Source organism: Fukomys damarensis, unplaced genomic scaffold (assembly GCF_012274545.1).
Source record: "Fukomys damarensis isolate Sample0158 unplaced genomic scaffold, DMR_v1.0_HiC HiC_scaffold_4, whole genome shotgun sequence".
Taxonomy (NCBI): domain Eukaryota; kingdom Metazoa; phylum Chordata; class Mammalia; order Rodentia; family Bathyergidae; genus Fukomys; species Fukomys damarensis.
In genome coordinates this window covers 12,155,890-12,180,198 of record NW_022900916.1, presented here as the reverse complement: position 1 = coordinate 12,180,198, position 24,309 = coordinate 12,155,890, and the positions used below count along the sequence as shown (strand labels likewise).

The window sequence follows — 24,309 nt, the reverse complement described above, 5'->3', positions numbered from 1 at the left end:
AAAAAAAAAAAAAAAAAAAAAAAAAAAAAAAAAAATGAAGCCATATTAGGCAATTTCAGATTTGTCTACCCCAGACCCTAGCCTTGAGGGAGTTGGATATTGTTCTGCCTCTCTTCGACCTTCCACAGTTTCTTATACTAATAAGTTAGCATATTACCTTAGAAAGAGCACATAGTTTGGGTTGGAAACTAAGAAACCAGAGTTTGAAGGGGGAGAGGTCTATATGACACATTTGTTGAGATACCCAGCAAGAGTGACATGAGCTGTAATCAGCAGTGTGTGCATTGTTAGCATGTATAAGGTGAACCTCCGTACTGGGCTGAATGGGAGAATTTAGGGAATGGGTGCAGGTGGTAGAGAGCTGAGCCTGGAGACTGAGGCTGAGACCAGGAACTTAGGGAGAACCCAACGAAGCAGATGAGAAGGAAGGTAAGAAGAGAACAGAGAGAGAATGGTGTGTCGGAGACAAGGTGGAGGAAGTACACGAAGAAGACAGAGTGGTAACTGTTTCAAAAGCCGCTGATAGATCTGGGAGAGCTGAGAGATGACTGTTGAACTTGTCAACTTGAAGGCACCTGGTAGAATTGACAAGGTAGAGTGATGAGAATGAATTAAAAATCTTTGTAGAAAACAGTCATTCTCTTTTCAGTTAGTGACCTGATTTCCGGTGCAATTACAGGCTGTAAACAGACGAAAGGGAAAATTTGGCTCTAATGCTTAGTTTTCATTTTTTACTCTTCTTATGTGAAATCACCAGGGCAAGTATCGCAGAGAAATGGAAAATCTAATGTATAAACTAATACATGTACAAATACATCTTTCCTTTCACTGCATAACAGATTTAATAAATGTAAGTGAGTGATTTATGGCTTTGAGACTAACACTCTCCAAATTTCACTGCCAAAATGAGGGCCAGTATTTGGTCATTGGTTCTTACTCAGAAACGATTTATTTTCTCTTCCTGAAGAGACAGATCACATGTAAAGTCTTGGAATCGTCTGAATATGTACTAATTTTTCCCAACATTGCCCATCTGGCTGTATCATTTACATACATTTTAGGCTGTTGGCAGAGCTTCTGACCTTTCAAATAGAATTGCATCTGGAATATGAGAAAATTTTAGATCCATGAAGCATTCTTGCAAGATGACATTTTAAAATTATTCATATCTGCATCCATTTTTCTAAGTGTAATACCAAAAAAACCCTTAAAGTATAAAATGACACCATCTTAATCAAATCCCACCACCTTACATATGATCTACCAACATTCATGAATAATAATGTACAGCAGGAGAAACAAAAGACAATGAATATACATGTGTCTTTAGTTCTTTGTGTTCTTAAATAAGTGTATGGGTATTTTTAAGACAGTCCTTTCCTGGGGGATTAATGTTTTGAGACTATTAATTTCCATCTACCAGCCAAAGCCCCATCTTGACCAAGAATTTGGTTAAGGTGTTTGACAAATAATGATCTTTCAAACTCTGGCTCCTCGTTTTTTTGTTGTTTTGTTTTTTGTTTTGGGGTTTTTTTGTTTTTTTTTTTTTCTGCCTTTTCCTGCCTGAGGGAGCTGGATGCTTTTAGCTATACTTTTTTGCATTTTATGAAGTGTTAGACCAGGCACCTGCCACAGGGGGAGCATGGCTGCTTGACTCAAACTGAAGAAATCCTGCCGGAAGATAGAGCTCCTGGCCTGAGGCTACTGTGATCTGCTATCTTTCTTGTCACTTTCGAATTGAAGAATCTCTGAGCTGAGCCAGAAGCTTCAGAATGCATTTTAGTTGGCAGTGTAGTTTTGTGCACAGATCAGTGAGTCCCACATCCCTCCATCTGAGTAGGACATCTCTCCATGCCTAAGGCTAGAAGGGTCCTTAACTGGTCCCAGAGGAAGTAAATTGCCATGCCTGAAACTGGAAAGTCAGCTGATGTTTATACATTTAGTCCTTGCCAGAGTCTGTGAAGGAGCCCCAAGGAAGGCCCTGCTACTGGTCCATAGCTAGATTAGGAGACAAAATAGATAAAGGTGTCCACCGTCCTGGGTCTTAAATTCTCTCTCTGGGAGACAGGCAGTAGGTTGTAGGTATGATAAGTGAAAGACATAGTATGTCAGAAGGTAATAAATACTTCAGAAAAAGTGGAAGACTGAGCTTGGGAGGCTTCTGAGGTCTGGCAGTATTAAATAGTGTCATCATTGCACCCTATTGTTAATTACCTGTTTGGTGCAAAGTTTTCCAATTAGATTGAGAGCTTAGACAGGCCTGAGACTCAGGTATGCCCAGTTCTTTTTGTTCAGGGCCTACCTTGTGTGTAGATGCAGGCCATATTAGCATCCTTAAAAGCTTCTCTAATGTGTTTTCTAAGACGTGTTAGGGACTCATTTGAATCTTAGGAAAAAATCACAAAGTTTTTGTAAATTTTTTTGGTTTATATCTGCTTAATAAAACACCACACTGTACAACTTTAATTTTGCCTGTCCCTGACTCAGAGAAATTAGGGTTAGGGAGGTACATTTGGAATTTTAGTGTACCTGGCATTTTTTGGAATAATTATTTGCTTTTACTCAAAGAGCCTCATAGAAGAAAATATATTCAAATGAACTCCACAGATTCTACTAGTGTCAACATTTGTCTTGCTAATTTGGAGAGTGGCATCTTTGTGATGGAATGACTCGGAAATCTCTCTGCCCTCCTCCAGCCTTTCAGAGACTTCCACAAAGTGAGAGGGTTTCCCAAGGTCTGAATGGAGACCTTTATTTTTCCAATGTCCTCCCAGAAGACACCCGTGAAGACTATATCTGTTACGCCAGATTTAATCACACTCAAACCATACAGCAGAAGCAACCTATTTCTCTGAAAGTGATTTCAGGTAAGAATTCAGCTTCCTGAATCTGTGTGAAAAAATGTTTATACATATGTGCAAAACTGTTGACTACTAAAATACTACTGACTGAGGTAAACAGGTTCCTTGATCAGGAAACTACCTGTGAGCAATCACTTAAATGTTGGCATATGTGTTAGAAAGAGGACGCAGAACCCTAAATGCTGTATTTTCTATTTTTTGCTGTGATTGACATTACTGTTTCCCTGACAACCTCAGAATCAGTTGGCATTCTGAGCATTGGTGTGTGCTTTAAGCCCCACGTGCCTTTCACTTGGAAGCCCCGCAGTTGAAGTTATAGGTTCCCATATTAGTGGTTGGGGGTGGCTGATGAGTGAATGAGTCAGTCACATGCAGGGTAAAGCAGTGCTTTTACTTGGGAAGGATGGCACTTATCATAGCTGTATACGTTTGTTTTTGTTGCCCAATGGTTTTTGACCTTTCTCCCCTGTTTGTGCCCTCTTCATAATATTCTGTTTATTTCAGTGGATGAATTGAATGACACTATAGCTGCTAATTTGAGTGACACTGAGTTTTATGGTGGTGAGTTATGGTGATTGTAACTGATATTCTCTCCTTCATTGTAGACTTTAGTTCACTAACTTCACCTCCATGGCTATTTAACCTTTTGTTTCTTTACAAAATTTCTAGTTATATGTTAATACCACTAGTATAAATGTATGTTTCTTATGAAATTTAGCTGTAAACTTTCAAGCATGTCACTAAAACATTTTCCATGGTGTATGTATGATAATGAAACCTGTTATAACTGTTTTCATGTTAAAAACCATCTCACATGACTTGGAAAAAATGCTTCATATATGTTCAGAATTATACTTTCCATTTTTTGTCCTGTTCATAAATTGTTCTCATGAACAAAACAAGAGTTGACTAGGATGCAGTAAACTTCATCATCAAAGTTTTTGGCAACTAACATTAAATGGTTTTCATAGTAACCTTCACACTTTCCATTTTCACATGATGTTATTCAGTATAATTAGCAACATTATTTGTCTCAGTTTTGTTTAAAACCAAGTCACTATCTTCAGTGAAAGTACACTTTTAAAATATAGAGGATTTAATTTCGTTTTTTTAAACTGAAAAGTTTCATTTTCTGAAGAGAAATTTGACTCTCAATTATAAAATCAGTCAGTAAAAATAAGGGTTCTGGATGTGAGGTCCTCTTAAATATCCATAAGGCAGAATTTCTGCTGTATTAAATTTTCATCCTTGAAATATGAATTTTACAGTACCATCAGTGACATGACACAATTCCTGCCTTTACTTTACCTGTTAATATACTCCTAAAAAATATGCATCTCAGACCATTCCCAAAGTGATTTTGGAGAAGGCTGTCTTAAGAAAACTACTGTCTCTCAGATAATACCTCATCTGGTACAGTATCCACTGTTTTCTTCTTCAAATAAGAATAATTCATATATTGCCAAGATGTTCCTTCAGTTTTCTGTGAGAGTCAAATAGATAATTTACTCAAATTTGAAACTGCGAAGGGCTACAGAACCTACAATGTTGTAAATTCTGCTTCAGGTTATTCTGAGAGGCCTGCAAAAGATAAGACCACATTTTGGAAAGTCCATGGAAAAGCAGGTGGCCTGTGTAAATATCCCTAAGGTCACTGATATGGTTCATCTTTATGAAAACTGATCTCAACTTATTTAACTCTAGCATTATTCTTAATTATACTTATTTACTTATTTATCTAATAGTGCTGGGAATTGAACACAGCACTCTACCACTCTACCCCTGAGCTACATCCCTAGCCATCATTATTCTGAATTTATGGCATACATTTTTCCCAGACCTCTGTCAGGAACTTTCTAGTTTTGTTTTATTTTATTTTCCATAACCCTTGCAATTTGAATCTTGCTATCTTAATTACTGAAATTGGCTATGACGTTCCCCCAGTGTAAAACAAAATATCTCTTCCACAATACCTTTCTGAAAAACCTGACATCTTCCTAAAGAGAAAGCAAATTTTTGCTTTGACCAGAGCATTAGCATTAAAGAATGTGTAATATAATGGCATGCGCAGAAAATTTGTAAAACCCACAGAACATTTGTAAAAACCTAACCTCGGTCTTAAAAAAAATGAATAAGAGGGAGGGAGAGTCCTTACTATTAGGGTTAGTGCAACCCAAGTCGTTTCTATTCCTACCTAGTTCACTGAGTGGATGATGGCCATTGTAAGGCAGAGAATGGTTGTGTGTAATCTGACAAAAATCAATATTAAATGGATCTGAGCAGGAATTAGAATTTTAGACAGCTTTTTTGACAGTGACTGTCTATAAATGCATATTCATGATTTTAATGCATATTGATTTCTTCTTTGCAGCTAAATCAAGTAGAGAGAGGCCACCAACATTTTTAACTCCAGAAGGCAATGCAAGTCACAAAGAGGAGTTAAGAGGAAATGTGCTTTCATTGGAGTGCATTGCAGAAGGCCTGTGAGTTAACACTTTCTGTCCTGATGCACATCTCTTATTAAAAAAATATAAGGGGGCCAGGGATTCATGTATGTGTGTATGTGTGTGTGTGTGTATGCATATGTATGTTTGCATACATACATATACACGCGTGTGTATGTGTGTGTAAAGAGGCATTCATGTCATAGGAAGAGTTATTGTCTTATAGTAAGTAATTCCATCAAGCATCAAGAAAAATTTAGTAATTATTTCCAAAGTAGACTGTGTGAATCCTGCATATTGTTAAATTATTTTATTAATGTAATGATGTTCATATTGAAATAGGTAATGGTAGTCTTAAGGTTGCTGTGTTATAATAATGGAGCATAATTTTCTCCTTTGGTAACAATCGCCTCAAAACTAAGTGGCTTAAAAATAATACTTATTTACCATTGATCATTTATATAGTGATCTTCAGGGTTCTTGTATCATTAACCAGTGAGATGAAGCCTGCATCTCCTGGGCTGTGGGTTTCTGGCTCCCAGAGTCTGTTGGCTCCAACCTGGGGCATCTGAACTGATGGCCATGAGTTTCTACTAGTTTTCACCTGGCTTATTCTTCTAATAACAGATGCACACAAAGCATCTCAGGCTCTACTGTCAGAACTCCCACACCGTGTCCCTTCCATTACTTCCTGCTAGCAGGCTGCAGGGGTAACCTTGGTTCTTTAAATTGTCTCATCTGTGCACACCTCAGAGCTGACAAGCTTTGCAAAGAGACTTCCCAGATGTATAAGAGCAACTGTTAGGATAGGGCCTCCTTAAGGGTGAGTTCCCAGAGTCCCATCTAGTGCCTGACACTGGCATGAGCACATTTGCCAGCAGTCTTGGATGGGATTCCAAAATGCTGCCTCAGCATTTGGAAATCCTTGCTGCTCCTGACCTGGTCATTCAGAGATCTGGTAGTTTGCTAAATCCAAGAGTAACTATTTCAGCAGGCATGTGGAGGCCTCTGCTGGCCAAGTCCGGAAATCACAGAATGCACCCTAATTTGTGAGACTGAAAACTAGCAACGCCTCCTTTTGAAATGTTATGTTAAAATTGAGCTTTTCCATCGGAATTAAAGATAAAAATGTTTTGATTTTTTACCATTTTGTTAGAAAGTGGTTGAATGGGCAAATTCCAACCTGTTGGGAGCAGAAGCACTCATTTTTCATAATTTAGTGACTCATCTTCCCACAAATAATATATTAGTTGAATATCCCTTTCTGAAATATCTAGGACCAGAAGTATTTTGGACTTCAGTTTTTTTTTTTTTTTTTTGATACCACAGATTGAACTCAGGACTTTGTGCTTGCCAGGCAGTTACAATGCCACTAAGCTAAATCCTGGCCCTAGCAGTTCAATTTTAGCATGACACCCAGAAAGTTTTCTGATTTTGGAGTGATCTGGGCTTCACTTTTTTGGATTAGGCATGCTCAATTTTTATTATATAAAATGTAAAATGAAATATTATTGGTATTTGGAAATTTCACAAAGCCCCAGAAAAAGAATTTTACATTTTGTAAAACCAAGACTGAGACTCTATCACTTATAAACCAAGCATTAGACTCATAGAATCAAAATATTCCTAACTCTTAACAACTTCTCAGTAGAATAGTAGCCCTCCAAAACAATCCATGGCTTTGTGAGGTGTGACCTATTATATTGTACTCCTAGCCCCATCCCGTTGCACCTTCACATCTATGAAATGCAAATTAGTTTTTCAAAAGTAATCGGCTTTTCAAAATGATTCCACAGCTACATTTTTAAAATTCATGGCATATTTTAATTTTGGAAGCTATTTAATCAAACATTTATATATATTTCACCAAATATATATATTTCATCAAATATATAAATACACACACACATACATATGTATGCTCAGTCATTTCTATTTATCCAAACAAACCAAAATCATTGTTACGAACTATCAGTTAAATCCGTTTGCATTTCTAATGTGATCTTCAGAGTCCTGGACCATTCTTTCCTCATCATTATTTTTCCCAGTACACAGATCAATGCCTGATACATAGGTTGGTACTTAGGAAATGTTTGTGCTGAATGGACTTTTATTTACCCTCATGAAAACCTGCTAAAGTCATTCGATCAAGTCAGGTATTCTATCTCCATTAAGGCAACTAATAAAACAGGCCCAAAGAGGTCAGGGATCCATGATCAGAGAGAAATTTAAGGACAAGCTGAAACCTGGAAGATCTAACTCCAAACCTGTATTGGGGCCTTTAACTTTTTTCATATTTCTTGATTTAATAAAAAACATAATTGGGTGAGACATGATAGAATATATTAACTCAGCCTATTCTTAACAGTTTTTACAGTAGTTTTAAAAAGTGATTAAGGAAAGAATGCTAATCCTCTAATCACTTAATTCATATCATGAGCTATAAAACAAAATTGCTTCCATCTGATATAGAAATATGTGTATATGTTCGTAGGCACAGACTGCATGTGAGCTCTTTCTCTCTACTTTTTTTTGTCACGGGGATTGAACTTGGGACCTTTCACTTGTGAGGCAGGTGGTGGCCCCACTGAGCTAAATCGCTGGCCCTCTCTGTACATTTTTAACTCTAGCTGATGAAAAACTATGACTCAGCATCATTAATTAACGGTAGTTCTTTTGATTGACATAATACCTTCCTGTATACCTTCCAGGAGTTCCTCACTAATCAAAATGTTGAAGGAAATAACTCCCTTCAATAAAACAACTCCAGCATTGTGTTGTTGGAGTTCATGGTGTAATGTAAATTACACAATTGTGTGAAAATGTCAACATACCATTTCTAATATGTGTTTTCAACATTACTTGTAAAAGTGTGATTCAAATTAAAGTATCTGCATGTTTTTCATGATCTTTATCCAAAGAATTTTTTACAAATTTGCATGAAATTTACCCTCAGAAGTATTAACAGGTGAACTTTTCTTTTATCACATCATTATTTATCCTATCAGGCCTACCCCAATTATTTACTGGATAAAAGAAGATGGGATACTACCTACCAACCGGACATTTTATCGGAACTTCAAGAAAACCTTGCAGATCATTCAAGTGTCAGAATCAGACTCTGGAAATTACCAATGTATAGCCAAAAATGCATTAGGAGCCATTCATCATACCATTTCTGTCACAGTTAAAGGTATATCATTATATCAAGTGCATTCCTCTTGCTTTCATGAAAGGCTCTGAAATTTAATTTTGTATGCCTTTGATCAAGTTCTTCAATAGTGAAATATGAATTTATATCAACATTCATGGTGCCTTGAAACTTCCCTCATTGCTATTAATAATGCTTCTACACCACATTAAAGATTTGCTCCTTCAAATCTTTCTCACAAAGGAATTCCAGTTAGTAAAGTTAGCAAGAATGAGGAAAAACATTCTACCAAAGTAACAGACTTGTGTTCTTCCAGAGTGTCATGATCATGAAAAATAAGGAAAGACCAAGAAACTGCCTCATCAGAAGACAGTCAGGAACATGAAAAGTCAATGCAATGTGATATCTGAGTCAGGATCCTAGGACAGAGATATGACTTTGGTGGAAAAACTAGTCAAATCCTAATAAAGTCTATAGTTTTAATAGTGTTATGCCAGTGTTAATTTGTTGTTTGACAACTACAGTTGGTTATGTAAGATGTTGACATTAGAGGAACCTGAGTGAAGGGAGTGTGAGAATTCCCTGTACTACCTTTGTAACTTTTCAATAATGACATTTTTAAAGTTGCTTCCTAATTTTATAATTATATATATTTTACAGGTCTTTGATTTTCAATTTATGAGTCTTTTAATATTCTTTTGCATACTCAAAGTGTTCTTTGAAGCATTGCTTATAAATCTATTCACTCTAAAAGAGTGATCTTTTATAAAATACATATATTTATTTTTAAGATAGTTCAGTATATTGTTTACTGTAACACTTATCTGAGTCAGATTTTTGGTCTGTTTTTATTCCTTCAATAAAGCGGCTCCATATTGGATCATGGCACCCCGAAATCTTGTGCTGTCCCCAGGAGAAGATGGTACCCTGATCTGCAGAGCTTATGGCAACCCCAAACCCAGAATTAGCTGGTTGACAAATGGAGTTCCAATAGAAAGTAAGTTTCGTCGGCTGGCTCTAGTTGGCAGGATGTTCCCAGAGCACATCTACTCCATCTCCACAGTGGACAAGTGGTGATGAAATAGTTCCGGTTAAGGATGGAAGCCATATAGAAGTTAAACATATGCACTAGATTACCTTTGAAGTTTTATTTTATTGCCTTCAAATATTTATTATAAATTTAAATAGTTTGGGCTATTAAAATAGTGTCATATGTGTTGATCACGGCTTCACAGTAGTTCCTGTTTTTACCTGGACCTTGGGAAGAGTGAGAGGGTCAGAAATAAACACCATCAAAAGTTTAAATTATCTTCTTTGTTCGCATTAAGTGATTTGTGGAAACTTCTTGGGAATCATCAAAGATGGGCGAGGAGCCTAGGCATAGAGCTGGTGGTATAGGAAAATAAGCCTTACTTCAGAGTTTTCAGTCCTCAGAAAAGCCAATATTCCCACTTTCTCCATTCCTCACACATCGCTGTCACATGTAACACCTGAAGAATCAGCTGGCCCTGAGCCCGTGCAGGATTTTCAGTCTTCTCTCACGTTTCCCTCCCTGAGTATTGGCTAGGATCATCCTTGAGCAAAGCTTACATCTCCCGCTTGTCACTCAGCACTGTCGGCTGCTCCACTGCCCGCTCCTTCTTGTCAGCCAGTTTGTGTGGCCTGCAGTTATGCTGCCTGCGATGGTCCTCCAAAGTGTACCACAGGCCCTTCCATTGCTATAAAATAGCAAAGACTGTTTTATAAAGCTTATTTAGAGCCCTGAAGATATTAAAATCAAAGTATAGCAAAAGAAAAAAAGAACTTCAAGTGACTCACACATCGCTGCCCTTGGAATCCCAAGCCATGCCACGAATACAGAGCACCCAGCTGTTCTTTTCCTCCAGCCACCCACCGGGAGAATCTTTAAACATTTTTCCCTTCTTGAAGTTCAAACCTCCTCTCAGACTCAGAGAAATGAAGAGAGAAAATCAGTTTCTATTTCAAACCCAGACTCAGATTCTCTTCATCATAACCAAAACGTCCATTGAACTGAAACTTCTTCCTAAGATGGATCAGAAAATGGTCAGACTTACTATGCCACAAATCCCTGTTTTTCTCATCATCAAGGTGTGACGCCTGCAGGTTTCCACTGAGTAATCCCACCCTGTTCTATCATTAGTTGTTGCAGTATTTATTGGGGATTTCTCTTTGTCACAAAGTATAGCTGTTAACCAAATACTTTGAAATAGCCAGTCCGTTTACTACTAAATCAAATGAGTTCCTGGGAGAAAACAAATTGTAAAGAGGCCAGGAAATGGGGTTTATGCATTTCCATTCATAATTTTAACCATGACTGGGATAAGGACAAGCTACAGAAAGTGCTTTGTGGTTGTATATCAGGGAGCTTCTTCCATTCTCAGGGGATTATGAATGAAAACAGAAAGGGTGCAAGGAAGCCCAGAACTGAAAAGAGGTTTATGGTACAATATGTGCTTTTCTTGGAAATGCGATTTTCTTAGAATAGCGATTAGTGATGGTGTGTGCTCAGCACTTTTGCTCCATGGTTGGTTTTTTTTTTTTTTTTTTTGGTAGCTCGGAGCTTCTTTATGAATTATGGGAGGTTAAATGTGCTTCTGAGATCTAGACTCAGCAAAATAGACAAGCAGGAGGGAACTTCCATCTAGCCACTCAGCGCGGAAACAGGAGCTTGGGGATGTTGGAGGAATAAATCCTTGTACTTTGCAGCCAAAAAGCAGTTCTTCACAGGGAAAATTGAGACATAGTTGGAAAATTAAATAATGTCTGATCTTTTCTCCCAATTTGCTTGTCAAATCTTCCAAATTGCCTGTCTTAATCTGTTCTTGCTGCTGTAACAAAGTACCTTTGACTAGGTAATTTATAAACCACAGAAATTTATTATCTGTAAGCAGGACAGGAATTGTAGAGTGAAGATGCCCACAGAATCAGTGTCCAGTGATGGTTCCTTGCTCATAGTTTCTGCCTCCTATATGTGCTTGCATCACACAGGAGCAAACAGGCTCCCGTCCTTTCATGAGGACACCAGTCTCATTCATGATAGGGTGACCTTCATGATCTAATCAGAGGCTCCCCACCTAGTACTGACAGGTTAGGGATGATAGCACCAGCATAGCCTGTGAGAGAACCTTGTACTCTTGTTGTATTAAGAGCTTTGAAAATGCGGCTATAGACACTCCTCTTTTAAATAAAAGTGCACAGGGGAAAGATCAACTACAAGAGGCCTGCTGCAGGGAAGAAGACAATGGTCCCAAGGAGATAAACTAGCCCCTTTTACTGGCACTGCACGTTACCCAGCTAGGTCCAGAGCAGAAATGTCTCAGATTCCAAAGCAGTTCATGTCTTCCATCCCAAAAGTATCTTTTAAGTCACCTTGGGACAGAAGAAAGGAGGCTCAGTGCAGATGATGGGAATTGTCCAGCTCCTGGGTGACTGCTGTGTGCTTAATAGCAGTTACTCTGGCAACGTGCAGGGAGGCGATGGGCTGCTGAGGACCCTGCCCGCTCCCTGCATGATGACACTGAAAGGCACAGCTATTCTCTGCCTCTGCTCTCAGCAGCTGCTCCATGTACACCTCCTGCTGAGTGTCCTCTTGGGAGGACACCAGGTCTTGATGCCTCAGTCCCGGATGGACATGAACACATCCCCACTGTGTGGTGACCTCCCCAATCCAAATAAGGAGGAAAAAACTCAAAAACATTCAGCAGAAGTTTGAGGAGGCTTTTTGTGCTTCTCCCCTTTTGACCCTGCTGGGAGTGGCCCTGTGAATTAGAAGCCCCATAAATAGAATTGCCTCTGAGGTTTGGGGACCATTCTGGAAGTGGGAAAGTGCTTGTTTCTCATCTGCAGTTTGCTGAGTTGGGCACCCCACAGATGAAATGCAGTGCCAGGGCACAGGGGAAGGGTGGAGAAAGATGTGAAAGTGCAACAATAGAACCACAGGACCATAGGCACTGAAAGAGCTCAGTGAGCAACAGCCCCACAAGCTGCAGGGGCACTCGCTGATTAGCTGGCAACACCTTCTGCCCAAGAGACTATAGAAACTGTGGGTGGGCCAGCTGCTTGGAAGAGGAGCCAGGGAACAGCTGTGCCCCTACAGTACCATCCTGCGGGAGCCATGCAGCATCCTTGCCAGGTGCCTGGGTTTCATCCCCTGAGCCACACAGAACAGACACAGTCAGGGGCCCATACTGCCAGACACACAGCCTTCTACTCCTGATTTGTGGGCAACCGCCCAAGAACACCAACCCCCTCCTCCGCCCCTGCAGATTCTGGCTGCCGAGTGCACACAAACACTGTCCGAAGAGAAGCAGGATCAGGAAAAGTGGATGTAAGACTTGGATTTTGCTAGCAAAATGTGAAGCCATTGACTTGTGACTGTGTTTCAAACTTGGAATCTGCTGTTCTATAAAACTGAAAGGATTAATTCCAAAAGCACCTGGGCTGGTCTCAGTCTCTCCCCGCAAAGATTGGTGATATTACTTAAAATTTCCTTTGAAAATAACAGGTTGTATTAAATATGGAATTTGCCCAAAACTGTCCAAAATAGTTTTTAAACAATCTATAACACAGCTGTAAGAGCTGAAAGGATGTTTTACTGTGTGACTTGCAATATCCTGGAGGGTATGAAGGCAAACCCATAAAGACAAAGAACTTGCCACCAGCAAGACAGGCAAAGCATTTCCTGACTCTCTCCAGGAAGTCACCTTGCAGGACATTGGAGTCACTCTTAGATATGTGTTTATAAGTTTCTCTTGCTTTTTGTCTTTCCCACTGGAGAGCCTGTGCCATCCTAGTGGTGGTCCCCAATGCCAAGGTCGTGGCCATCATGATCCCTATCCAGGAGGTAGCAGGAGAGGCTGATACTTGTAGACCTTTAATGGTCCACACTGTGAGTTGTGTTGGATCTCCACTCTGCTGCACAAGATCTCACTATTCTTATATTAAGGGGTCCCTCTCCTCTCAGATATGAGGAGGAAAATTAGCAAAGAAGATAAGAAAGGGCAGATCTCCTGTCACAGTTACACATTTTGCTCACTCTGGAGGGAAAGATGGAAAAGTAGTGACATATGGTAAGCACCCAAAGGAATGGAGGCCTAGTCTAGGATATTCCCAAGATTTCTTTGATCCTTCTTCCATTTCTCAAAAGTAAGAAGCTCAGTTGCCATCCTCTTGTAGGTGATGGAATACAGTAAGGATAAAGAGAAAAATTCAAGTGTCCACCCCCAAATTGGTTCTACGTTATGCCTAAATGTTCATATTCTGAGACATACTTATAAAGTTGAATAACTCAGAAAACCTGAACATCAGTCTCAAACAGTTGAGTGCTCCTGTCTATAGTTACTCATATCCAAAATGCATTTACAGTGGTGCCTCGGTTCACAAACTATAGCTATATATGGGAATTCCATTCTCGTAAATTTCTTTCTCCAGTGTTCATTTACAGCAAATGAAATCACTTGTTCCTAGAGTTAATTGTTATTCCTTTAGATGATTTGGGTTTGCATGCTGGTGAGTTACTCCCACAGTGGCCAGTATACAGCATTCAAAGATATCAACTGTCTGCAGAATGATTCTGTTCTGTGTCCAGCTACTGACTGAGCCTCCGTGTGTCACTGTGCCAATTCCTGGGTTTGTTTGCATCTCTTTAATAAGTGCTTTAGGCAAATGTAGCTCAAACCCCCGTGGAAAGAGACTTGCTTACTCATTTCTCATACCTAATGTACAGGTTTGTTTTATTCTTAAGTGTCTTGCCAAAAATAAATATTAGAAGACTGCTCCATTTAGCGTAAATAAGGCAGATATAGTCTGATGCCTTTCAAGGAAAGAATATTTTCCAAAAGAGTTAATGCCACTAGAAAACTGTAACTCTGAGCTACAGAAATGCTTTATGTCTCTAACTGAGGAGTCTTCACTTGGGGAAAATTGTCCTCTAGCTTTGTCAGTTGAGCTGTCTTGGCTTTGAGGTAGTATTACTTTCATTACTGTTGTTAAAGTATATTTATATTGCTGTGCAGTACATCTCCAGACTATTTCCATCTTACAAAATCTGGAACCCTATGCCTATTAAATTTTATCAGATGGTGGATCTGACTTCTAAGAGTTCTTATAATCAGGGAATGTGGGGAGCTCCTCACCCACAGTCTGTCACCATCCAGAGAGATTTGGCTCTAAGTTCTGCCTGGGCCTCACCACATCCTAAAGTGCTTGGTGCCATGTTCCCCTGCCTGGCGTATCCATAGAGCTGCAGTAGGTGGCGCATGTTGGTACAGAAAGTCCCCTGCAGACTCCCAACACCAAATGCCCAAATGCTGAGTCCACAAGTGCTAGGAATAATCCACAGAGGGTCTGCAGAAATGCTGCCTCACTGGGGCACTGGATGGGCATCCCGGAGAGTGTGCAAATCAGAAAGGCCCTGGTGATACAATTCTTGGGATCCAGGACAAGGAACATAGGGCCTCCTGAGGCATGCTGCAATCTCAGTTTTCTTAATCACTTTCTCACCACTGGGAAAAAATACTTGACAGCCATAACATAAAGTAGGAAAGGTTTATTTTGGCTCACAGTTTGTAGTGGTTTCAGTAAAGAGTGAGCTAACCCTAGGCAGGGTGACATGGCAGAGGGGCATCACAGAAGAAAAGCTGCTTACCTCATGGCGACCAGGAAGCAGAGCATGAAAAGGATCCAGGGAGGGAGAAGCACCTCCATGTCACATCCCCTGTGACCCACCTCTTCCAGTCAGGCCCAGCCAAGCCAGATGTAGCATCACCATAAATTAATCACCTCTACAAGCCTCTGCCTCTGAATGCATGAGGCTTTGCGGGGACATCCAGATAAAAACGATAGCACAGGTCCATGGCTGCCAGCTACACACATAGTTCACCTCCTAGGCCAGTGTGATGCTTCAATCCTCAGCTGTCATTTTTGGTAAATCTATAGCCTGTTGAAGAAATTATTACTTCTACTTGTCTTCTGACTAGAAGAACATGATCCTTAAGGCAATCTGGGAATTTATAGCATCAGAAACAACAGGTGTGAACTGAGAAGCCAATTGGAAGTATCACAGCTACCCCCATCACTAACGGAACAGACTGGAATACCTAAGAAGGTCTCATGAGTTAGCTATTGATTGTGAATGCCAATGTTAAACAACTACTTTTGTAAAAAACGTCTTGTCTGCTAAGGAATGAAGGCCTTAATCAGTCCATGAGGAGTAGCTCCTAAGTTGGAGTTTTAAGAATCCTTGGGAGTTAACCAAAAACTTTGTTCTAAGCTTTAATTTGTGGTGCATTAATTTTTTTGTTTTATTACCATATATATGCCACACAGAAAAATGATGTTAATTTTGGAAAATTGATACATACATGTAACCTGTCTCAATCATCTTTAATCCCTTTACTCTCCTTTCTGTCAGCTCCCTCTGATCCTTTCCCCCATCTCCAAGAGTCTGTCTTTTTAGAATATTCTTATCTGAAATATCAAAAAGATAAATGTAATGGAATATGTAATAGGCAAAATAATGCCCCCCCCAAGATGTCTATATCCTCCGCACTGAAACCTGAGAATACTTTACCATAGGTGGCAAAAGGCAACTCTGCACATTTTGATTAAGGGTAAGGACCTTGAGATGGCCCTGAGTTATCTGGGTTGAGCCCACTTTAATCACACAGGCCCTTAGAAGCTGAAAGCCTTCCTGACTGTGGTCAGAGAGGAATGTGACTGGAAAACGATCCTAGAGATGCAACATAGGGGCCTTTGAAGATGGAGAAGAGGCCATGGGTTAAGGAATGCGGAGTGCCTCCTGAAGGCAGAAAAGGCAAGGGAATGGTTTTGCCCCTAAGACCTCCACAAAGAAGCACAGGCCTGCCCTACCTTGCTTTGGGTTCAGGAGGACTCACCTCAGACTTCCAGCCTACAGAACCAAATACTGTAGCAGTAAACCTGTGTTGTTTTCAGCCTCTGTTTGTGGTAAACTGTTAACAGCAATAGAAAATTGTTACAGAATGAGTGAGTACAATACTTGGAGTATGTGTAATAAAACAAGGATGAATAACTCATTTCCTTTGTTTTTATAGAAGTGAGTTAATAAGTCACAGATGAACCAAACATTTTTTAATTTCAAAGTAATAAAAGTCTCACTGTAGGGATAAGTACATTTTAAATGCACATTTTTCCTAGCCCCAGAGAAAAAGAAATGGTTCTTAGAATGGAAATAAAGTCCTCTTAACTGGTTGAAGTTGCCAAGTGCAGTTTCAGAGAAAGAAGTGCTGTTATTCAGTTTTGGTTTTGATCAGCATGCTGAGACAGTGTACTTTTAAAGCAATGTAAGGTCACAGCCTAGGGCTTAACACTCACAAAACAGGAATTCATCTGTAATAACACAGTGCAGTTCCAAATTGTTGAGCATGACTTGGTATAAATCCTCACATATTGTATTACCCATCCAGTTCTATTCCACCTCAGTAAGGATGAATCCTAGTTTTAACATTCTTTAAGTACTTGAGGGATTCAGCTGAAAAGGCTGTCTTTAAGAGAAATTTTATGCAACTGATTTCTACTTCAGCTTCCAGAATTTCCAAAGCAGGAAAGTAATTATTTGCATGTTTGATTACCAACTATACCTATTTATGCATCTGTTTATTTGTCTCATGTAGAAGTATTTAAAAGGGACTGGATGAGCTGGAGTATCCTTTTTTTTTATTAGTGTTTGCTCTTTTCTTTTGATAATTGGTCTCATAAATAATTAGTCTTTTAGTGAAGAAGACAATATTTTTCTGAATTTTTGCAATTTTCACCTAACCTTGTGTTTTCTGCACCTCTCAAAATAATACTCAATTTTTCAGAATTAACCCACTCAAGCCTCAGTGACTTTTGAGCATAGACATTTGCTGATAGATGATAACTAATAATCTGGTGAGAAAATAATGGCACCTGCCTGGATTCTGGTCATCTTCTTGCTGCCTATGCCTAGATCAGTCTGTACTTGTGTCCTACTTATTCAGTGTAGACCTCAAGATTTACCAGTCTAATATATGTCTATTAAACAAGGAGAAACAAATAATTACTTTGTTTTTATACCCAAACAGTTGCTCCTGATGACCCCAGCAGAAGAATAGATGGTGATACCATAATTTTTTCAAATGTTCAAGAAAGATCAAGTGCGGTTTATCAATGCAATGCCTCTAATGAGTATGGATATTTACTGGCAAATGCATTTGTCAATGTGCTCGGTAAGCTCTCCCTTTATTACAGACATGGCAAATTAAATTAATGGCTGCTGTTATAACTCATTTAGCAAAAATATAAGGAATATGTGAGGGTGGACAAGGTACAAACCTTGCCCTAAAGAATATTATAGTCTAGTCTTAGTGTTCCTTCTTAAGTTTTTATAATGGCAGACTCTTTATTATAGAAATGATCAGCCAGGCTCTTCCATTCACAGATGGTTACACTGTGTCAAACCCTCAAAAGGAAAATAACATTTGTTTGCTATTAGCAACTGAATATTATTCCTCTTCCATCTTTAGAAACAGATAAGTTCAGTAACAACTTTATGATTCTGTTTTTTTTTTTAATAACCACTAATCACAATGTTTGGCCCTTATCCAAGTTAGTAGTATACATTTATTGAATTTATAGAAATATGTTGAGAGAACTTATGACATAATGTAGACCTCAATCTGTGCAAGAATTGTTTTTATGGTACCCAGAAATTATACTTCAACTCTTTAATATTAGTGTGCTCCTTTTTCAAACAAATTTAACTTCAGGAAGCCAACTATACTTGGTATTTTTCCTTCATGTTTGAAATAAAGGTCTTTAATCACATGAGGAACTAGGCAGTTAAAATACTGGTCGATGTTGAGGAGGCAGATTTGACTTTTGGTTTTATTTTTGAGGCTCTACTTCCATGAGTTGTACTTGTTTAAGTTCCACATATATAAGTGAGATTGCACAATATTTGTCTTGCTGGATCTGACTTGTTTCATTCAACATAATGTCCTTCGGGTTTGTCCATGTTGTCATAGACAACAGGATTTTCTTCTTTTTAAAGCTGAAAGATTATCTTCCATCTTTTTGATAGTAGCCATTCTAACAGGCATCAACTGATAGATCATTGTGGTTAAAGTTTGCATTTTTTGATCATTAATGATGCTGAGCTTTTATTTTTTTCATATACCTGTTGGTCATCTGTATGTCTTCTTTTTAAAAATAGCTATTATTTGTACATTTTTAAAATCAGGTCCTTTGTACATTTTTAAAATCAGGTTGTTTTCTAGTGCTATTCATTGAATTGTTTGTGTTTCTTACATAATTTTGGATTATTAATCTCCTATCAGGTATATGGTGTATAAATTTTTTCTCTCATTCAGTAGGCTGTCTCTTTGGTTTGTTGTTCTTTGACTGTAGGAAACTTTTTAGTTCCCTATGTTTTCCAGTCACCAAACTCACTCCTCTATTATTTTCTGCCAGCTCATGTGTGGCCCATCATTCTCACCCAAAGGGGTAACAATGGGCCAGGCATTCAACAAAAATATATTTGGCTATTATTTTTGTGTCAAACACTGTTCTGCAGTTAAAATGATAAAAGGTCACATTCCCAGGTATTGCAAAGAACTCACAAATATCTCCTGTATTGAAGGAGATACAGATAAGAAATCAATAATTAGATAGTGTCTGAGTAGGATATTAAACATGTGGTAGATGGAGGAAAACCATGTTTTTTCTACCTTAAGTGGTTGGTAAGTCATACCTGATAGAGAACATAAGAAAAAACATGTTGCACTCTACCATGACACTTAATGACTTTAAAATAAAAAGGAGTAAATACATTATGAAGGTAAAAAGTGTCCTAATATTTACTGTACCTTTTAAAATATTTCTTAGCTGAGCCCCCACGAATCCTCACATCTGAAAACACACTCTACCAGGTCATTGCAAATAGGCCTGCTTTCCTAGATTGTGCTTTCTTTGGGTCTCCTCTGCCTACCATTGAGTGGTAAGTAATGATCTTATGTTTTTTAATATTTAGATTTGCTAAAGCATTTACATTTCTAAATATGTTGGGTTTTAGTCAAAGAACAAACAGGAGAAATGCAGTGCATAATTCATCATACTACCAATTATTGAATTCACTTATTTACAAAGCTAAATATAAATTTTTTTAAACTTTAAGGCTGCTGTGTATTATAATGCCATGGACGTCACCAAGAACTTTGTGGAGTAGCTGGAGGGACTGTTTAGAAGTCTTTCCTTGATTATAAGATATCCTGTGGGATGAGAAAGAGGTTCTGAAAGCTCAAACACAGAATTAGCTACTGTTAGTACCGTTAGTACCATTAGTACCTCTCCCTGCAGATCTTCCTGATTGGGTCCAGCCAAACTCTCCAGTGTCCTTTTACTGCATCCTTCGGACCACCTGCTTTTATACACCACTCCTGGTACAAGTCTGCTACATGTGGACTTGCTTTATAGGAGCTGGGAGGTACTGGGCTGGGATAGGCAGCCTGTGAGAATGGGTGCATGAAAAGCAACTGGAATAGTGGTTTATTGGTCATCTGTAAGGTTTCCAATGCTGTGCTGGGTTTCAACTATTTAGATGAGAATGAACGCAGGTTTAAGATGAAAGAAAATCTCCCCAGTCCCCTACCTTAACCACTGAAGAGAGAAATGTTTCTGCAGGTTTCCTATTTAAGGTGACAGGATTAGCACTTAGTTAATATGTTGACTCTTCCTCATCCTTATCATCTGTCTTTATTTCTTCTCTCTCATATGCGTTCTTTTTTCCCCTCCCCTTAACATTTTCGTATTCATCCTTTCAGGGTACAATCCATATAGCATTGAAATAAAAATCTCTAAAATTGCAGCCTGTAGCTAGAATTACTAATGCAGCAGAGTTGGACATAAAATGTTAAAAAAAAAAAGAGAAAAACGCAGTCTTCTTTCTGCCTATTTTGTTACCTATTTAGAATTAAAAATAGTCAATAATGTGTTTATTAAATCTGGATCCCTCATAAAAATTACAGCTTGTGTATTATGACCCTAATTCTACAAATGCCATTTATGATTGATTTCTCCAGTTTTGTGTCTTGTCATTACATTTACCTCCTGACATGCAAGTATGTCGTGTGCTTATGCAAATTCCAAGTGTCTGTATATTTGACACTTAAATATAGACTATGGTTGTGTTGACCTTAATGTGATATTTTCTGTGACTTCAAATTATGATATGTTTTATTCTCATCATATTGGGTAATAAAGGTTTAAAGGAGCTAAAGGAAGTGCTCTTCATGAAGACATTTATGTTTTACACGAAAATGGAACTTTAGAAATCCCTGTGGCCCAAAAGGACAGTACAGGAACCTACACGTGTGTTGCCAGGAATAAATTAGGGATAGCAAAAAATGAAGTTCACTTAGAAGTTAAAGGTAATAAACTTTTTTCAAGTGTTATGAGACTCTGAGCAAATTCTCCAGATTTACCTGTGGGTAATAATAACTTTGAACTTCAGATCCAACAAGAATCCTTAAACAGCCGGAATACGCAATTGTGCAGAGAGGGAGCACTGTGTCCTTTGAGTGCAAAGTGAAACACGATCACACCCTAATTGCCACTGTCACGTGGCTGAAGGACAATGGTGCGCTGCCCAATGATGAAAGGTATTTAAAGATGATTTCTTTCTTTCGTTATCTTTCTAGAAACTGCTTTTGGGCTAAAAGTTTGATTGTGTAGTGACTTAAGGTTGATGGTTTTAGTTTCTCAAGTATGCTCTCTGTAAAATAAAGAGGTACACTTTTTCTTCCTACTGTACAGTATTAGGAACTAAGAGTCCTATTGAGTGATTGAAATAAGACCCTGAGAATGTTTATCTATCTTTGTGTGATGGACTGTGTAATTTGTGATGGGGAAAAGCCCTTCAGGCTTTGGACAACATCCATTGTTTTGCACCTTGAACAGTAAAATCTCAACAGATGTTTTTATTCCCATTCTACAAATAAGCAGAAATACAATCTCTTTAATTATCAGCGTGCACCTGAATCATTGCCAGTATTTTAAAAGACACTCATTTTTATTTAGATAGGGAGTTTTCCTTTGCTTTCACTCAAAGCCAGTGGAAGGGGAAGGAAAAGCAAAAACAAATCACTTAAAAGAATCTGAGCACGTTGCAGTCCCTTAGCTTGCAATAGAAGAAAGGTCATGGCATTTTCCAGCGAGGCCCTCAGTTTGACGTAGTAAACATAGTAAGTACTCAGAGCTGGATGTGTGATTTCCACAAAGCTATGAGTTATTGCCCTGCTATAAAGAGTGCTATATCTTGGTGGAAATGGTTTCTGTGGTTTGTCTGCAGCTCACTTAAACCTGTGGTGACTTAAAACTGTGGTTCCCTATTGCTTGCTCCTGGCTCCAAGAGTACTTTGTGGTCTTCTCTTCTGTGTGCCTAATTCCATCTAAGCTTGTGCTTCCACTTGTTTGTGGAATCTGAGTTGATAAAGGGAGAAAGAAGCAAGAAGAAATGACCAATAGGTTAAGTCAGCTGAGCTGTAACTTGGAAATTACCTGGATGACAGTTTATGATTTATGCATCTTCATTAAATCATGCATGAATCCTGCATGCATTGTCTTTTGACCCACTGAGCAGTTGTTTATGTCTGCAAGTAACCCCTGGAAAACTCTCTAGAAATTGCTGATCTGAATCTTCCTATTTCTAGGGATAGAACAGGTTACTAGTGTTTGCATTTCCTTTCTCCTGTGAGACTTCACTCACATGACTAAAAATGAAACAAAATCTCTACAGTAAATAATAATTTTAAAATATACAATTTGATAGAAATTGAGCTGCATGGTTTTCAAGCATTTCTGGGTAACAGAATAGTAAATAAAGCAATGCAATAAGGGTAAGTGTGGAGCTGCTCCCAGGGATGCTCCTAGCGACTTTTATTAGAAACATTTATTCTGTTTTTTAGTTGACATAGTAATTGTGCATATTTATGGAGTACCATGTGATGTTTTACTTCAGGAACTTTAAGGAAGCCTCTCAGATTCCAGAGGTCTGATTGAAGACCATTATACTCAGTATCCTTCCTACCCCAAGAGTCTCATTCATTCTAATTGCTTTCTGACTTTATTAAAATAGGATGCATTTATACATATTATGTAGGATTTTCATCACATCTTGCTGAAATATGTATCTCCCTTTTCTTTCATCAAGTTCAGTTTCTTTCTTGCTGGTTGGGGTGTAGTTGGGGTCCCTTTCGGCTGCTCTGAGCCAGTTCTCTCCGCAGGTTCACTGTGGACAAGGACCACCTGGTGGTAACTGATGTAAGAGACGATGATGGGGGAACCTATACGTGTGCGGCCAACACCACTCTGGATGATGTTTCTGCCAGTGCCGAGCTCAGTGTTGTTGGTGAGAACAAGAACAAATATACACAACCAACTTGCCTGTGTTAGATTGAAAGGGCAAAAAAATATTCAGTGTTTGCTGGTTATAGTTTTGTAACTGTAACATGAATAGGTTAATACCTTACTTCCTTATTTAAAAGATACTTTTGAGGTAATAATCTCAGTGTACCTATGCTCTGTATCAGACTAGGATAAAATTGTAGATATGCACATTAATGACATTTTTATAAGGAAATTGGGGAAAATAATCTATTTTTATTTGAAATTAAGATTTTTTTAATTCCAAAGTTGTTATTGCATGCTTATCAGTAGTATGTCTCATACCTAAGCATAGGGCTTAACTTTATAACTTTAATCATGTACAGTCTTTGTCTTCTTATGCTGTCTTGTATCTTTCCATTACTAATTTTGATTAAAATCCTCTATATTAATGTCCTTTCTAGCTCCTACTCCAACTCCAGCTCCCATTTACGGTAAACTAATATGAGTCTTCTTTCTCTATTTTCTGTCAAACAGTTTCACCTTTGCAGAAAAATTACTGTCTTTTCTCTAAGACATTATTGCATTTCTTTAAGGAAAAGAATTCTGTCATTTGTTACATTGTGTCCCTCATTTACTGCAATAAATCATTCTTTCATTATAACTTCAGAATTTTTCCACTGAGTTTATTGCCAGTTTCTAAATATTTCATGTGCTATTAAGTTATTGCATTTGATAAAATTTCCTCTTTGATACAATCTCCTTGTATCAAAGTACTTTATCAAAAGCCACCATCCATATATTACAGAATGAAGAATCTATTTCTGTGTCACTCCATTATCTAGGTTTTACTTCAATCTACTAAAATTTGTTTTGAAAAAAAATGTTGTTTGGGGATTACATTTTCAAGAAATTTACACAGTAGGGAAAAATGGATGTTTAAAACAACATGTAACTTTTATGTCAGAAAAAAACTGACTCACTGTGTATTAGCTAAAGTGAAGTCACTGAAAAAAGACCAAAAGGAGGGCCATATCAATGTTGTGTGACTTTTCTGAGATTGGAAAATAAAGCACTACATTATTTCCAACAAGCTTTTTGTTTAGAAACCTCTCATGTTATTCAGCACATGAATACAAAAATTATTTTTGTGGCATAATCTCAGATACATTACATAGTATCACTAATTATGTAGAAAACTCATCCTTTGTAGACATTTACTGCTTCATTATTGATGAGGAAGAACAGCCCATATATATATATATATATATATATGGCCTCGAGTCGCTCAAGAGCCAGAGATACTTCCAGGGGCAAGGTTAAAAAAGAAAGGTCCAGGGGAGTAAGTTAACTGTGTATCCCAGAAGCACCATTTGATGAAGCAGCTCTGCTTCTGGTTACCTGCGTCTAAGAGGAAACACACCTAAGCATGCTGAGGTCTGCCTTCATATAT

At 38.3% G+C, this 24,309-nt stretch overlaps 1 protein-coding gene across 43 annotated transcripts in view; it reads left to right on the top strand.

Annotated features, from left to right (window-relative positions):
* The window catches only part of Nrcam (neuronal cell adhesion molecule), a 195,662-nt gene that overhangs the window by 134,795 nt on the left and 36,558 nt on the right, over positions 1-24,309 (top strand). For 22 of the 43 annotated variants that reach the window (XM_010614001.3, XM_033756861.1, XM_010614006.3 and 19 more), the window contains 11 exons: positions 2,697-2,867; positions 3,366-3,422; positions 5,233-5,344; positions 8,314-8,498; positions 9,322-9,453; positions 17,561-17,704; positions 19,362-19,473; positions 20,736-20,902; positions 20,986-21,133; positions 22,757-22,881; positions 23,321-23,350. In XM_010614001.3, the coding sequence (XP_010612303.1) occupies positions 2,697-2,867; positions 3,366-3,422; positions 5,233-5,344; positions 8,314-8,498; positions 9,322-9,453; positions 17,561-17,704; positions 19,362-19,473; positions 20,736-20,902; positions 20,986-21,133; positions 22,757-22,881; positions 23,321-23,350 (1,383 nt within the window). The remainder of the gene's footprint in view (positions 1-2,696; positions 2,868-3,365; positions 3,423-5,232; positions 5,345-8,313; positions 8,499-9,321; positions 9,454-17,560; positions 17,705-19,361; positions 19,474-20,735; positions 20,903-20,985; positions 21,134-22,756; positions 22,882-23,320; positions 23,351-24,309) is intronic. The other 21 variants (XM_010614022.3, XM_033756840.1, XM_010614021.3 and 18 more) reach the window with 3 other exon arrangements.